Source organism: Zingiber officinale, chromosome 2A (assembly GCF_018446385.1).
Source record: "Zingiber officinale cultivar Zhangliang chromosome 2A, Zo_v1.1, whole genome shotgun sequence".
NCBI classification, from domain to species: domain Eukaryota; kingdom Viridiplantae; phylum Streptophyta; class Magnoliopsida; order Zingiberales; family Zingiberaceae; genus Zingiber; species Zingiber officinale.
The window spans coordinates 177,002,883-177,019,164 of NC_055988.1; the positions used below are offsets into that span (position 1 = coordinate 177,002,883).

Consider the following 16,282-nt stretch of genomic DNA (forward strand, 5'->3'; position numbering starts at 1 on the left):
TCTCTTAATCCATGTGCTAAACGTGTTCTAGGACTACACTTACTTGTACAATTAAAAAATTAGTAAAACAAGGAAAAAATAATTTAATTGATGAATTTAGTAAATTAGATAATAAAGTTTCTTTATGTTCCGATATTTGGAGTGATCATTGGCAAACACATTCGTATATGGGTGTGACTTGCCATTGGATCGATAACTCTTGGAACCTCCAAAAAAGATTATTAGCTTATAGAGTTGTTGATGAATCACATAATGCTCATAATATCGCACAATTATTATGTTTAATTTTAGAAGAATATGGTTTAACTCATAAAATATTTTCAATATCATTAGATAATGCTAGTTCTAATACCGCTTGTATAGATGATCTAAAATTTGTTTGTCAACCTATTATTGGAGGTTTATTTTTTCATATTCGTTGTGTATGCCATGTTTTAAATTTATATGTTCAAGATGGTTTAAAAATTTTAGAAAGTTATATTAAACCAATTAGAATTGCAATTTCTTATTTATGGTCTCATCCATCTATAATGAAACAATGGGGTAGGTTTTGTAAAATTAATGGAATGAGACCTAAAAATTTCCACGTGATGTACCAACACGTTGGAATTCAACATACCAATTATTACAAGATTCATTTCAATATAAAGAATTATTATGTTCATTTTTTGCACAAAACACTAATACTAATATATATTTATTTTTACAACAATGGAATATTTGTAGTAGTATTTGTGAAATTTTAAAAGTATTTAATGATGCAACCGAACAACTTTCCGGTGTTTATTATCCCACTGCTCAATTAGTTTTAGAAAATTTTTCTAATATAGTATTAGTTTTAAATGAACATATTAATTATGAATCTTTATCTCCTTACATCTTAGCTATGAAAAATAAATGGGAAAAATATTTTTATTTAATTCCTGAAATTTATTTAATTACATTTGCTTTAGATTCTAGATTTAAATTAGAAGTTTTACAAGAAATGTTAACTTTATATTATGATACTTTAATTCCAATTAAAGATTCTTCTTCCCCTGATCCAGCTAATATTATATATAATGTTAAAATTTATTTATATGATATTTATAATCAATATTATGCAAAATATGGAACACAAATTAATATTTCTGAAATTCAACAAACTACTAGTAGTAATTTAAAACTTACAAAAGCACAACTCTTATTAAAAGAACGGACAAAACGTCCACGGGGATCCTCAAGTTCCACACAGGAACTTGAGTATTATTTTACGACTTCTTTTGATTTTAATAAAGCAGATAGCGAAAACTTCGATATCTTAAAGTGGTGATCACAGAAGGCTCAAATCTTTCCCGTTCTCTCCGTGATCGCAAAAGAAATTTTAGCTTGTCCAGTGTCAACTGTTGCTGTGGAGCAGACGTTCAGTGCCGGCGGCAACATATTAGATGAACGACGATCAACTTTGTCTCCCGACTCCTTGGAGGCCCAAGCATTACTGGACGATTGGACCAGAGCGGAGAAAAGAATCCAAGGAATGCAACTTTCAGATGATGAAGTTGAAGATTTTGATACTGAAGGAACAAATACGACAGGAACAGGAAATGGAAGTGAATGAAAATGTAAAAGGATAAAAAATGTAAAAGAACTACGTGTGCTTTGATTCCCCTAAAGGGATACGTAAGCAACTTAAATAAGTGCAAGCCCTTTGTTTAATAAATTTTAATTTCTAATTTTTAATGTTTAATGTTTAATGTTTAATTTTTAATTTTTAATTTTTTTAACATATTAATCTTGAACCGTGACGAACTATGACGAACCGTGAACCGAACCGTGAACCGGCGGTTCTGAACCGTGAACCGTAACCGTCTTGGGCGGTTAAGGTTAAGGGTCGACCTGCTTGGAACTGTCGAACCGGCGGTTCCGAACCGTCGAACCGTCAGTTCCGAACCGTGGTCAGGTCTAGGATAGACCTCGAGCGGTGGTTTATAGGGGATTAAGGCGTGAGGAGATAAACAAGCGGCATTTGCAGCATCGGCACACGGCCCATTCACCCGCAACGGACTGCTCACCGAACACGCAACGTGTGCACAAAGCCAAATCTCGAATCAGTTCGTTTCCGTGAATAGAAATATTTTTTTTAAAATGCCCTCTCGTTTAGGCTTTAGAAAAATTTAGATTATTATTTCAGATTATAAATATTTTTTATAATTTATTCTCTTATTTATTCCTCTAATTATTTCTTTTCCTTCGAAAAAAATTATTTAAAAGCATATTAAAAGGAGTAATATATTTTTTTAAAATATGTTCAAATCACACGCTAAATGTCTTTAATAGTAACTTTATAATGTATTAAGATATTTTCACATTTTAAATTATATGTATATAAGTTTTCAGAATTTACTTACAATATTTTCGCATCCCTCTTAGTTCGGTCATACTATTTCCTTTGAGTTCGAATCCAATAAAACTTCTCATCATTTTGTAAGGTTTTTTTTAAAAAAATAATAATAAATATATGTAGTGGAAAAATTGATCCCTCTAATTATTACCTTTGAACAATCTGATAGTAATTTTACTTCAGTAGATCTCAGTATAATTAGAATAGTCGTGCTTCTTCGGTATCCACACGTCCTTTGTTCATCGCACGAACTTTGAACAACCTTTGTTGTGCTAGCAACAACTACAAGGTGCTTGGCCAAAGGAAGAAGAAGAACATCAAGTGTCTCTCATAAAAATTTCACTCAAAAATAGTTTTGTATTTATTTAATGAATACCAAAGGTTTGTCTTTTGATCTACTTCTTAATGATGAATTAATCTCCATTAATCCTCTTAATGGGTTAGATTTTAGTATATTGAATTAATCATTGACCTAATAACCCAATAAGTCTAATTCATTAATCCAATTCATTTGAGTCTAATTTGGATTTATTTGGATTAATCTACTAATCTTAAGGTCTATAGTATTCTAGTTAAACTAAAATAAAACTATCTCTAAATTAACATGCTCTTTATGTGTGTGACCTAATAAATTCTCGTGACCTTGACAATGTCTCTAAAATAATATTTTAGATACATAACTAATGAGTGACATCTAGTAATGCAGCATTGCTACCCAACTAACGAGAATGTCGAGATCTGATCTAACTTTTCTGTGTTTATTATCGTATATAACTTGGTCATTCTATCCTCGATATCTAAATCGATCAATATGACATAGACCATATCATCCTCTTATCAATCTTTACATTTTTTTATCTTTATGTAAACTCATTTAACTAAAAGAGTTCAATATCTCATATTGACTTATTTGATCATGACCATGCATTTAGTAGTCCTACTTAATCAAGAGACCCACAGATATCACTTCCGTTATATGAAATATATGGATCTCATCTACATCAGTCGCATTCCTTCGCATAACTTATTACAAACTTATGATCGAATTTATAGTCCATCTTGTTACAGGTGATGTTTACAGATATCAAATTGCACAACTCCTTATATAAGGAACTATAGTAACTTCAGGTCTAAGGACTATTTATACATAGTTATTATGAGAATGTTTATGATACTCATATAACGATCCATTATACATTCTCATAGTGGGTCAATTCAGTGCATATTCTCTAATATATACTAATATGTCAACTTGATATCTTATATCTATGACTTATAAAATTAAGTCATTAATTGACCTACATACTGTTGGTGTGGTTAGCATTAACGATTTAACTCAGGTTTTAATGAATTACAAATCAGGTTAAGTTAGGTTTGTCGTTATCTAACACTCTGATCGAGTGTGCAGGCTAAGTCCAGAAAGGTCGACGGGCTGACCAGATGTCTGGCACGAAGTCCAAGTGGGTCAACAGGCTGACCGGACGCTTGGCGAGAAGTCCAAGCGGGTCGACAGGCTGACCGGACGCTTGGCACGAAGTCCAAATGGGTCGAAGGGCTGACCGGACATTTGGCACGAAGTCCAGCTAGGTTGACGGGCTGACCGAATAGCTGGCGAGAAGTCCAGACGGGTCGAAGGGCTGACCGGATGTTTGACAGGTGAGTAAAGGTAAGTCACTGGAAGGGAGTGACTGTGAGGACGCGTTCCCAGGAAGGGAACATTAGGCGTCGATCCGGCTTAGATCCATTTCGGATATCTAAGTTGAGATCGTGACTAGATTCCGGTCTCGGAAAGACAGAATCTAAGTCATACTCTTTTTTGTCAAATTATAAACTGAACTAACACTCTGTTTGCAGGTTATAAATTATTTATTTACCTCGGACTAACCTTGTTTTGCAGGAGAAGAAGTTTTCTGGAGAAAGGTGGTCCGGGCGCCCGGAGGCAAATTTCATCCTGTTCGCGTCGTCGCTACGTGGAGCACACTGGTTGGACCTGCTACGTCACACCAGGGCGTCCGGAAGGGATCCGGGGCGCCCCGAGCCTCATATAAAAGAAGGGTCAAGGCTAGAGCTTCAATCAACAACTGACAAGAAGATCTTCTATTGCTTGCTCTGCTGCTCTGCGCTCCTGCGACGCTAACGAAGCTCCGACAACGCGCTTTTTCCCTTTCGATTTATTCCTTTGTCGGTATTGCTTTTATTTTCATTAGCATTTCAGCACTTAGTTTGTAATAATTTTCGAATTGCTAGTGATTGCCTACCGAAAGTACTCAACGAGTGTGGGCCTTGGAGTAGGAGTCGACACAGGCTCCGAACCAAGTGAAATTGGTCTGTGTTAGCATTGCTTACTTTTTCCACTGCGCTTAACTCTTTTCGAAAGAATTTTCGTAATCGATATTCACCCCCCCCTCTATCGACGATCACGGTCCAACACATACTAGTCTCAACGCATTAATATTGCCCTTATATATCAATACTTGACTAGAAATAGTTTAAAAGTAGTGTTCTATATATATTTATAGCCTCCCACTATCAATTCAACCAATTGATATATTGTAGACTAGAACCTACTACCCTAGTATATTATTATACTTATTAATCGGTCATTGATCTAAAGTAAATATAATGACCAAAAACTTTGTCTTTTATTAATAAAATATGATACAAAAGTTTATTTGTCAATCATCTCAAAATTAGTTCATAGGGCTAATACTAACACATTTGCACTCGAGTGAGTCACCTATGTGCAAGTTAATATCGATAAGTCAGGGATGACATGGCTAGCGTGATCCTTCCGATGATCAAATCAGCATAGAGCTCAGAAAAAGGATGTCTTCTTTAGGAGAAAAGCTTTAGTAAGAAAGATGAAGAATAGTTGACTAGATCAACTTTTTGGACTTGGAGCCATTTATAACCGATTGCAATTACCTCCTCTTGGTACACAAACTGTCCTCTATATATATATATATATATATATATATATATATGATAAGAGAAGCATCCACATAACGTGCCAGATGCGTAAGCATGACATTAGGGATGATAATTTTCCCTATGAGTTCAAGGTTCCTTATGAAAATTCCAAAATGGGAGTGGGTTTAGAGTCTTTTCAGATATAGGTTCGAGTTCAAGAATTTTTCAAATCCCCATATCTAGATGAACGAGGCAAATATGGGAGCAGAGATATAATTCGAGGGTGTGGATGGGATGGAAACCCCTTGCCCTCCTTAGGGCATAGGCAGGTAAAAAGACGTCATCGCCTTCAATGCAAAAACAATATCTGACATAGGACATGATCCCAAACTGATCTCAAGCCTTTGATAAACGCATTTCATATAGGGTGTTTATCATAGTTTGACGTATATCGTGTCCCATTTTATATGCATATTGATCATATCTGAAATCGATGGAGATGACGCACTGGGCAGAGGGTTCTGTTGTTGATTGGGAGAAAACTCTAAGATAGAGAAAAGATAACATCTGACACTCCTTTATGCTCACACCACAAAGAGACAAAAGGGAAACATTAAAGCAAAAACCAGGAATGGGGTCCCTGACGCAGACACTCTGACGCTCAAGTCAGTCCAATAGCCGAGCGAAATGTGGAGAAGAAGATGAACAGTAATGTAGATACGTGTACATAAAAGTATCATCGTATATGGCCAACGGAAAAGATCCTTTTTATACCACCTCTTAGAACCTCCGTAATAATAAGATAACAGAAAATGTCTGGCATTAGAATATGTTTAGTAATAAAGTATGTACAACAGTCCTCCTTTGGGTAGAAGAAGGTTCCATTGCGTGTATATGCCCGAATAAGGGAATATTCTTTGATAAATTATTGTGATTATCTAATAATGCTTTCTCCTAGAGGTGATCCGTCCGACTCTAGAGTCGGGTGGGTATATGCTGAGAGTTACCTTATAGAAGTAAGGAGCTGAGATTTAGAAGTTTGATTGGCTCCGGGCTAGGCAGTTATATGCTAGGAGCTAAGCAAATAAAGTGTGGGGAGTTAAGCCCTATAGATCCGGTCGACTATATATCCACCTGGGTTTCTGCCATGTGTGCCTGGGTTTATACTAAGAATGACTTTTGAGAAATACTGAGAGGCAGGAAACTAAGTCTTATAAATCCAACCGACATTGGGAGCAACTGGCTCTAGGCTAGGAGTTGTGTTCATAAGATGTGGAGAGTTAAGCCATGTAGATCCAATTAGCCATGTGTCTGCCCAGGATTATACTGAGAGTATGGCTTCTGTGAAATATTGAGAGGCAGGGAGCTAAGTCATGCTAGGACCAACCAGCTCTAGGTTGGGAGTTTTATTCATAAGATTTGGGGAGTTAAGCCCCATAGGTCTGGTTGGCTGTGTGTCCGCCCGAGTTTATATTGGGGGCTTTTCTCGTAAGAGGTGGTTCATCTGGATACGTACACCCTGATTTTGACCATCACCTCATTACCCTGATTTTGACCATCACCTCATTGTGACTCTGACCATCACATTACCTTGACTTTGACAGTCACGTCATCTTGACTACCAACTCCACATTATTTCGGGGCTACTCACAACACGTCGTATCACATATATTTCATGTTTTTATCTCTTTGTGCTTTATTTTAATACTTTCCTAATTCAGAAAATTGCTTTCATTTATTTCATTGATAGGACATAAATTTAGAGTTAAAATAAAATATTAATCTCTTTGAACATGAAGTTAGAGCAAAAGGTACGCTCTAACCGTGTCTCATGACACGAGCATGCACTTACGACCAAGAAAGATGAAAAATGGAGCGAAAAGGCTCAACATGGGCTAGTCATGCCTCATTATTGAGCCAACACACGAAACATTCGAGAAGAAAAAAAATGATTAAAAAGACTATTAAAATGAAGTTTTAATGAAAGAGCACACTCCGACCATGTTCCATGACACGAGTGTGCTTGTACCTCCTCCGTGTTACCCTGGGACGGGTTGACAGGGGCGCTGGGGGTAAGCGTATTCGTCTTTTGCCACAATGACACGAGTGTGCTTGTACGGAAAAAATCGGGCGCAAAATAGTGCTAAAATGACCACAAAAACTTCCACTACGACCACCCATGCGGGCATGACTCGTGTTAGCCTCTGGACTGCACTACAGACTAAATTTTGAACGGTCATAACTTTTAGATCGGTTGTAGCCAAGATCTAGTCGCATATCAGAAGTTAGATAATTTTAATATTTACAACTTTGGTTCAAAATTTAAACTGAGAAAACTAGATCTAAAGGTTGAAAAAGTTATTTTGGCAGAGCCCTGTAAATCTAGTAAATCTGCTTGACCTAAACTGCAGACCAAACTATCATGCCCCCTTGACTTCTGACTGCCTGACCTTATCGAACCCCCACCTTTATGTACTGTATCAGTATATATACTTTTAATTTTTGGACTCATGGGTTGACCTCGATCCGAGGCCTGAGGGTTGTAACCCGTCTTAAGTTGGATTGAAAATGTCTTAATTTATCAAGATGACGAATTGTTCCAGTTCACCAAATGTCTGGCCTGTCATGGATCAGCCCACCCATTATGGGTTGACCCATTTCACCAAATGTCTGGCCTGTCACGGATCAGCCCACCCATTATGGGTTGACTCATTTGACCGCTCTAGACATGATTAAGTGCCCACTCATATATATATATATAAAAAAAAAGACGCTACGAACTCGCAAGGAAGACACAAGCTCATAATTTGAATACAAGAAACGAATCCAAAGAATCTGAATCTAAGATTCAAATTTTATAACCGCTTTCAACACAAACATTGCTCAACTTGACATGCAATAACCATTTCCAACACTCAAATATATGTACACAACTACACAAAGCAGCCCCCAGCGCATGATGTGAAGGTAAGAGGCCGAATACATTCCCAAATAACTGGGGTTCAATTTTCATATAAGACACACCTATAACAATTGTACTGCTGGTCAGGAGTTACCACGCTTCATGAATTTATTTACTGGATGGAATGTGAAGCCAAAAAACAAAAAACAAAGCAATATAGACACAGAATGTTCTTGAGATGTTAAGTGTTAAAATATCTCCAACTATAGACAACTCTTCTCCATGTTCTTCCCTCATTTCCTGCAATTCCCTTTGCACATCGAAGGATTCCGAGGACATGGAACTATCGTAACTGGACTCAGTGGAGCATGAATTGCATGAAACAATATCACTTCTACTTGTATCATACTTCATAGCCACAAATTCATATAATTTGCCATGATTTGGGATCGACTTCAAGCATGGATTTTGGTTTAGCTGAGAATGAGATTAAGGTAAACCAACCCATTAGAAGATGCACCAGCAGTTTCAAAAGTTCTAAAGGAATGTAAGGGAAGATATGTTTTCAAGATAAATAACAAATCTATTCTAATTCTTCTTGAATATATATTTTCTTCATCAATACTTGAAACCCAGTGATGTAAGATGCTTGACAAACAATTGTACAAGTGTCAAAAAGCAACGTCAATAAAAGAAACCTGTTGTCTTTCGATATGATTTGTACAAGATATGATTTTGGCACGACAGAAAAACAAGGAGGTTATGTCAATGTCGAGCCTACCTCTCTTGATATGAGACAATCAAAGTTGGCTCCATTCTTAGGAGATTGAGCAGCTGCGGCAGCAGCAACAACCTAATATAAACAAAATTTAAGCAATCAACAATTCAGCCATTAAAAAAAAAAACTAACTGCTCCTATTGCACCTGAAAAATAGATGAAGACCATGCATCCCCACCAATGCATGGTAAGGGAGCATCTCGGCTGATGATCTCCTCTCAAATAATTGGGGCTTGCATGGCGGTTTGATGATCATCAAATGTTCATAATTAGATACAATAAATGGTCAAGCCGATTGATTGAGGAAATTAAACTCCTCGGCTGGCTCCCATCTCAGCGCTGCGCCGCCGCCACCTCCCGAGCCACCCATACACTCAGCAGACGTCTGCGCCCTTCCTCGGCCGACGTCTTAATCCCGACCCACGTTAGCAGCTCCCTCCACCCTGACTGAGCCTGAGCCTGAGCCTGAGCCGTCGCCGTCACCTCCACCCGGACCTACCTCGGGTTGTAATAAAACCAGTAGGTTGTGCCAGACCAGTACTTTTGTTAACCCCGACCTATGTTAGCGTCTCCCTTCACGAGCCGCAGCTGCCGCCGCCGCAGATACCCTGGTCTCAGACCAGGACTTTTCTTAAACCGGACCTATGTTAGCGGCTCCCTCCACCCCGACTGAGCCGCCGCCTCCACCCGGATCTACCTCGGGTTGTAATAAAACCTTAACCCCGACCTATGTTAGCGTCTCCTACCCTCCCTCCACCCAGACCGACCCTCCGCCCGAATCTCTGCCATACTGGATCCGATCTGGTTGCCGGAGAAGAGAAGGGCACCGGGGGAAGCCAGACCTTTTGTTCCACTCCCACCAGCGTGCATAAACGAAACTCCGCTTCCACCGAAAAATGCTTCCGAGGAGACGGCGACTCGCCCTTTCCCCGTCGACTTCCACCCAAACCCAAATAATGAGAGAAGAGGGGAAGGACGATGAAGATCCACATCACCCAACCGTCGGAAACACTTTCCGTCCACCGGAGTGAAGGAACAGCTCAAAAAACGAGAAGGGAAAAAGAAGGCAAGTCACCTGTTTTTGCTTCGCGTATAAACCGGCGTAAAAAGCAGCTGGGACATTGTGAAAGCTGAAGCGGCGAGGGATGCGGGGAAGAATCTTACGTTTGCTCGTCATCGCCGCCGGATTCACTAAGATTGCGAAGCGGAAGAGCGAATGAAATGAGATGGGACGATCACGATGTCCGATACCGACGAGGAGGAAATGAGTTACAAGCACTAGAGAAGGTAACCAACAATGAGGAGCGGGCAGACCACTTGAGTGATGGTTTATAGGGATTAAGGCGTGGCAAATGATGAAGAGATAAACAAGCGGCAGATTTGCAGGGCACACGGGCCCATCTCACCCGCAACTGACGGCGGGCAGACCGAACACGAACGTGTGCACAACGCCAAATCTCCAATCAGATCGTTTGAATAGAAATATTTTTTTTTCAAAAAATGCCCTCTCTTTAAAAAAAATATTTAAAAGCATATTAAAAGGAGTAATAATTTTTTTAAATATGTTCAAATCACACGCTAAATGTCTTTAATAATAACTTTATAATGTATTAAGATATTTTCATATTTTAAATTATATGTATATATGTTTTCAAAATTTACTTACAATATTTTCGCATTGCTCCTTGATCTTGTCCAAAAATTGAGTCGGACGAAGGTTGATCGCGGTGACCTGGTTGTTGACGGGAAAGTCGGAGGTGATCCGGCTCCCACGGGTGACTGACGCTGCTGCAGGACCCTACGCACACTCAGACGATCCCCCCTCACGTTAGAGACCAAAACCTAAGGAAAAAGTCCCCGGATCAGGCCCTTCGACGCTCAAGTCAGGTACTTTTTCCCCGAAATCACAGAGAAAATACGAAAAGTAAAAGACTGGTGAGAAAAAATGACGAGTGAACGTACCCGCGTATGAGGCCTCCTCCCCTCTTTATGCACCCGCCTCCCTTCTAAAACCTGCAACCCTGTCAGAAAACGTTAGACGCTGGACTTTGTCGTGTAGTCCCGGACACCTGCCTTGCTGCTATTGGTCGTGAGAGCATCTTCTTGTTTAGGAACTTCCGCCTTTACACATGGGTTTTGTCTTGTAGTGGGGGACATCTGTCAGGCTGCTATTGGTTATGAGGGCATCCTTTCGTTTAGGAACCTCCGCCTTCGCACAATATCATTGGTGTATAATGATTATTCCGGCCGGCCCATTGAGATTCTCCGATTCCCGCATTGCTGAGTTCATCTGATCTACTGTGGCCTGCACCTGCCTTGCATCCTCCGATCGGATCCAGCCTCTAAACGTCACCTGCCAGCCGGGCTGACTCCGAACAGCTCTGTCGGTCCCGGTCTATGATTTGTGACTTGCACTTCCGGGCCCTCGAATCGCAGACCTGTAGGTCGAGTCGTCTCTACACAGCTTTGCCGCTTCTGATCCGTGACTTGTGACCTGCACTCCCGGGCCTTCGAATCGCAGGTCTGTAGACCGAGCTGCTTCTACCCAGCTCTGCCGCTACCGATCTGTGATTTGTGACTTGCACTTCCGGGCCCTCGAATCGCGCACTGCTTAGTTCATCTGATCTATTGTGGGCTGCACCTGCCTTGCATCCTCCGATCGGATCCAGCCTCTAAACGTCATCTGCCAGCCGGGCTGACTCCGAACAGCTCTGTCGGTCCCGGTCTATGATTTGTGACTTGCACTTCCGGGCCCTCGAATCGCAGACCTGTAGGTCGAGCCGATCTGCACAGCCCTGCCGCTTCTGACCCGTGACTTGTGATCTACACTCTCGGGCCTTCGAATCGCAGACCAGCCGACCGAGCCGTTTCTGCACAGCCTTGCCGCTTCCGACCTGTCCCCTGTGTTCCGCTCGTCGTCTCCCTTTGTCTTTCAACTACTTTGCCCCCCCTGATTGACAAGTCTACTTGATCTCTGAATACCTCATATGCTTGCCTCTGACTGCCTAGTCAGCTTGACTATTGACTGCCAAGTCACCTTGATTACTGACTGCCACATCCTCTTGACTTTTGACCGCTATATGGCCTTGACTCTTCTCACCTTTTCCTTTTGGGTCCCTTCCATCACCAGTCGTATCACAAGCCTCCCCCACAAGTCTAGTCGAAGGAGGACGACAGTCTGACTGACTAGACCTCAGCCTATCTCTGTGACCTCAGCATATCTCTGTGATCTCAGCATATCTCTGTGATCTCAGCATATCTTTGTGATCTTAGCATATCTCTGTGTCTCACTATACCCGTGCGCATCAACCTTTGTGTCGTGTCGCTTGGGATGCCATGCCTCCTTAATTGCTTCGCCAGTCGCTTGGGGCACCGTGTCCACGCAGTTTCTTTGACTTGGCTACCCATCCTCTTTATAAAGAGCCTTACGGTCACTTCTTCATTCTATCCTTTCTCTTCCACGCCTTCCTATTTTCTTTTGCTACCCCGCATTCCACCAACTTCTTTCCCACGTGATGCATTCTCCTTCTTCTGAAGAGGTTGATCAGCCACCCTCCCAAAGGCTGATAGATCAACTCACCTCGCTACTTGTCGAGAGAGAACGCGAACTGGAGCGCGTGTCCCAGGATCGAGCTCGCCAGATAGCTTCCCTGCATTCCATGGAAGATCAGTATCGTCTTGCAAAGTATTGCGTGCATGCGGAGAAGGAGAGGAAAGAGGAATGCCAGGCTAGCCTGCAGCGCCAACTTAGCCTTCAGGAACATTTGCAACAAGAGCATGCGAAGGAGCTATCTCTCCTCCGCGCGGGTCTTGAAGATAAGCAACACACTATCGCTCAGCAGCAAGAGGTCATCAGGTCTTTACACGCGGAGCTGGCTCGAGCCTTGAACGCCCCAGGAGCTCCTGAGTCCCTCGACAGCTCTTCACGCGGCAGTGCTCATTCTCCATGACCAATCCTTTCCCCGAGTTAAAGTTGGTCTGGGGGATAGATGTCTCAGTGGCTCCTTTCCCGTAGGGCGTTCTTTCTTGTAGCCTTAGCTGTATTACCGACTTATTGAACTGTGCTACTATACTTGTATATCTGTCCTTTTCCTGCATATTCTTTCCTGCTCAATTTTCACCTAGCAAGCATTCTTAGAAACTGGCTCGTATGTAAGAAACAAGAGTTGCATCATGACTCATTTTTATGTATGAATTTTGGATAATAAAACCAACATAGTACTTGAAAATTAAAACTGTAGTGAACGTGTAAAACCTGGTTCCGCAGTTAATATTGATGCTTTATAGGTAGGGTGGATGACCTCCCGTATTCCGTACCTTGCATATTTGCTGCATATTTGCCATTTGCATAAAGGAACTACAACAAGACTAGACGTAGTTAACCTGATTATTGGAAGACGTTCCGCTCATCGTGAGGCATATCCATCTGAAAGGCAGTTAGGCGGGGGCGCCGGGTTCACTTATGATTCTCGCAGGGGAGATGATTTTTGATTCCCACATGGGAGCCGACCTAGATGGTCGTTGGGTGTGAGAACAGAGCTCACTTTTAATTCTCGCATGGGAGCCGACCTGAAAGGTCGTTGGGCGTGAGAGCATAGCTCACTTATAACTCGCATTGAGACGAGAGTTTGGGCTACCGACCTAAAAGGTCGTTGGGCGCGAGCACAGGGCTCGCTTTTAATTCTCGCATGGGAGCCGACCTGAAAGGTCGTTGGGCGTCACTTATAACTCGCACTGAGGCGAGAGTCTGGGGCTACCGACCTAAAAGGTCGTTGGGCGCGAGCACAGGGCTCGCTTTTAATTCTTGCATGGGAGCCGACCTGAAAGGTCGTTGGGCGTGAGAGCAGAACTCACTTATAACTCGCACTGAGGCGAGAGTTTGGGGCTACCGACCTAAAATGTCGTTGGGCGCGAGCACAGGGCTCGCTTTTAATTCTCGCATGGGAGCCGACCTGAAAGGTCGTTGGGCGTGAGAGCAGAACTCACTTATAACTCGCACTGAGACGAGAGCCTGGGACAACCGACCTAAAAGGTCGTTGGGCGTGAGAGCAGAGCTCACTTACAACTCGCACTGAGACGAGAGCCTGGGACAACCGACCTAAAAGGTCGTTGGGCGTGAGCACAAGGCTCACTTTTAATTCTCGTATGGGAACTGACCTGAAAGGTCGTTGGGCGTGAGAGTAGAGCTCACTTATAACTCGCCCTGAGGCGAGAGTCTGGGACTACCGACCTAAGAGGTCGTTGGGCGTGAGCACAAGGCTCACTTTTAATTCTCGCATGGGAACTGACCTGAAAGGTCGTTGGGCGTGAGAGTAGAGCTCACTTATAACTCGCCCTGAGGCGAGAGTCTGGGACTACCGACCTAAGAGGTCGTTGGGCGTGAGCACAGGGCTCACTTTTAATTCTCGCATGGGAGCCGACCTAAAAGGTCATTGGGCGTGAGAGCAGAGCTCACTTATAACTCGCACTGAAGCGAGAGTCTAGGACAACCGACCTAAAAGGTCGTTGGGCGTGAGCACAGGGCTCACTTTTAATTCTCGCATGGGAGCCGACCTGAAAGGTCGTTGGGGGTGAGAGCAGAGCTCACTTATAACTCGCACTGAGGGGAGAGTCTGGGACTACCGACCTAAGAGGTCGTTGGGCGTGAGCACAGGGCTCACTTTTAATTCTCACATGGAAGCCGACCTAAAAAGTCGTTGGGCGTGAGAGCAAAGCTCACTTATAACTCACACTGATACGAGAGTCTGGGGCTACCGACCTAAAAGGTCATTGGGCGTGAGCACAGGGCTCACTTTTAATTCTCGCATAGGAGCCGACCTGAAAGGTCGTTGGGCGTGAGAGCAGAGCTCACTTATAACTCGCACTGAGGCGAGAGTCTGGGACTACCGACCTAAGAGGTCGTTGGGCGTGAGCACAAGGCTCACTTTTAATTCTCGCATGGGAGCCGACCTGAAAGGTCGTTGGGTGTGAGAGCAGAGCTCACTTATAACTCGCACTGAGGCGAGAGTCTGGGACTACCGACCTAAGAGGTCGTTGGGCGTGAGCACAGGGCTCACTTTTAATTCTCGCATGGGAGCCGACCTAAAAGGTCGTTGGGCGTGAGAGCAGAGCTCACTTATAACTCGCACTGAGACGAGAGTCTGGGGCTACCGACTTAAAAGGTCGTTGGGCGTGAGAGCAGAGCTCACTTATAACTCGCACTGAGACGAGAGTCTGGGGCTACCGACTTAAAAGGTCGTTGGGCGTGAGCACATGACTCACTTTTAATTCTCGCATGGGAGCCGACCTGAAAGGTCGTTGGGCGTGAGAGCAGAGCTCACTTATAACTCGCACTGAGGCGAGAGTTTGGGACGACCGACCTAAAAGGTCGTTGGGCGTGAGCACAGGGCTCACTTTTAATTCTCGCATGGGAGCCGACCTGAAAGGTCGTTGGGCATGAGAGCATAGCTCACTTATAACTCGCCCTGAGGCGAGAGTCTGGGACACTCCGGTCCGAGACCGGTGGCGATGGCACTGGTCCGAGACTAGTAATGATACTCCGATCTGAGACCGGTAGCGATGGCGCTAGTCCGAGACCAGTAATGATACTCCGGTCCGAGACCGGTGGCGATGGCGCTGGTCCGAAACCTGCCAGACCTCCGTCGGCGAAGGTATAGATGCATCGTTCTCCTCGGCCTTCACCCACCTTGCCTATGCCAACCTAATTGCTTCTGTTGATCTGGTTGTTATCGCTAGCTTTGGGCTTACTCATCCGCGCCGCTTGTCTCCTTGTAATCGCATTATGTATGGTATAGGATTAAGAACAAAGAAGGGAGCATATAAACCTTACTCGACCCTTGGGCCCTAGTGCCCTTGTAGTTTATGATGACCCCGCAGCTCTCGCGATGCGCTTGGTTAGCAGATCGGGTCAGGGGATGTCTTCGCCGAGCTACTTGCTCGGGCGATCCGCGCAAGCAACACCCCCATAGGCCTGTTCGCTACTTTTCTGATCTGGCAATCACTCCCGCTGACCTGCCCTGTCTCATTTGCGACCCTTTTGAATTGCCTGGCTTCCACAGCTTTATGAAACTTCCCGCTTAGTCTCGAGCCTTTCACGAAGAATGCCTGTTTTTAGGGGCCACACCCCTTCATGATTGCTTTGTCATGTCGATCTTTAATGCGTTTCTTCTCGTGATGACACCTGTCTGGCGCCTTTACTGCTCACGCCTCCTGACGTCAGCTTCTGCCCCTTTTTCGCACGCCTCGGCGCTTACCTTACATCAGACGGCGCGAGGGCGTATTACCCAAAAAGATACTTGGCTCGACTCTCGAT

General features: G+C 43.2%; 1 protein-coding gene across 1 annotated transcript; it reads right to left on the reverse strand.

The window, feature by feature from the left end:
- Positions 1-8,216: 8,216 nt before the first annotated feature.
- LOC122040328 lies at positions 8,217-10,267 on the reverse strand. The gene is made up of 3 exons (XM_042599649.1): positions 10,046-10,267; positions 8,974-9,045; positions 8,217-8,669 (listed from the first exon to the last, which is right to left on the reverse strand). Exons 1-3 carry the CDS (start codon positions 10,145-10,147, stop codon positions 8,361-8,363), a joined length of 483 nt encoding a protein of 160 aa, XP_042455583.1. The 5' UTR covers positions 10,148-10,267; the 3' UTR covers positions 8,217-8,360.
- Positions 10,268-16,282: the final 6,015 nt, after the last annotated feature.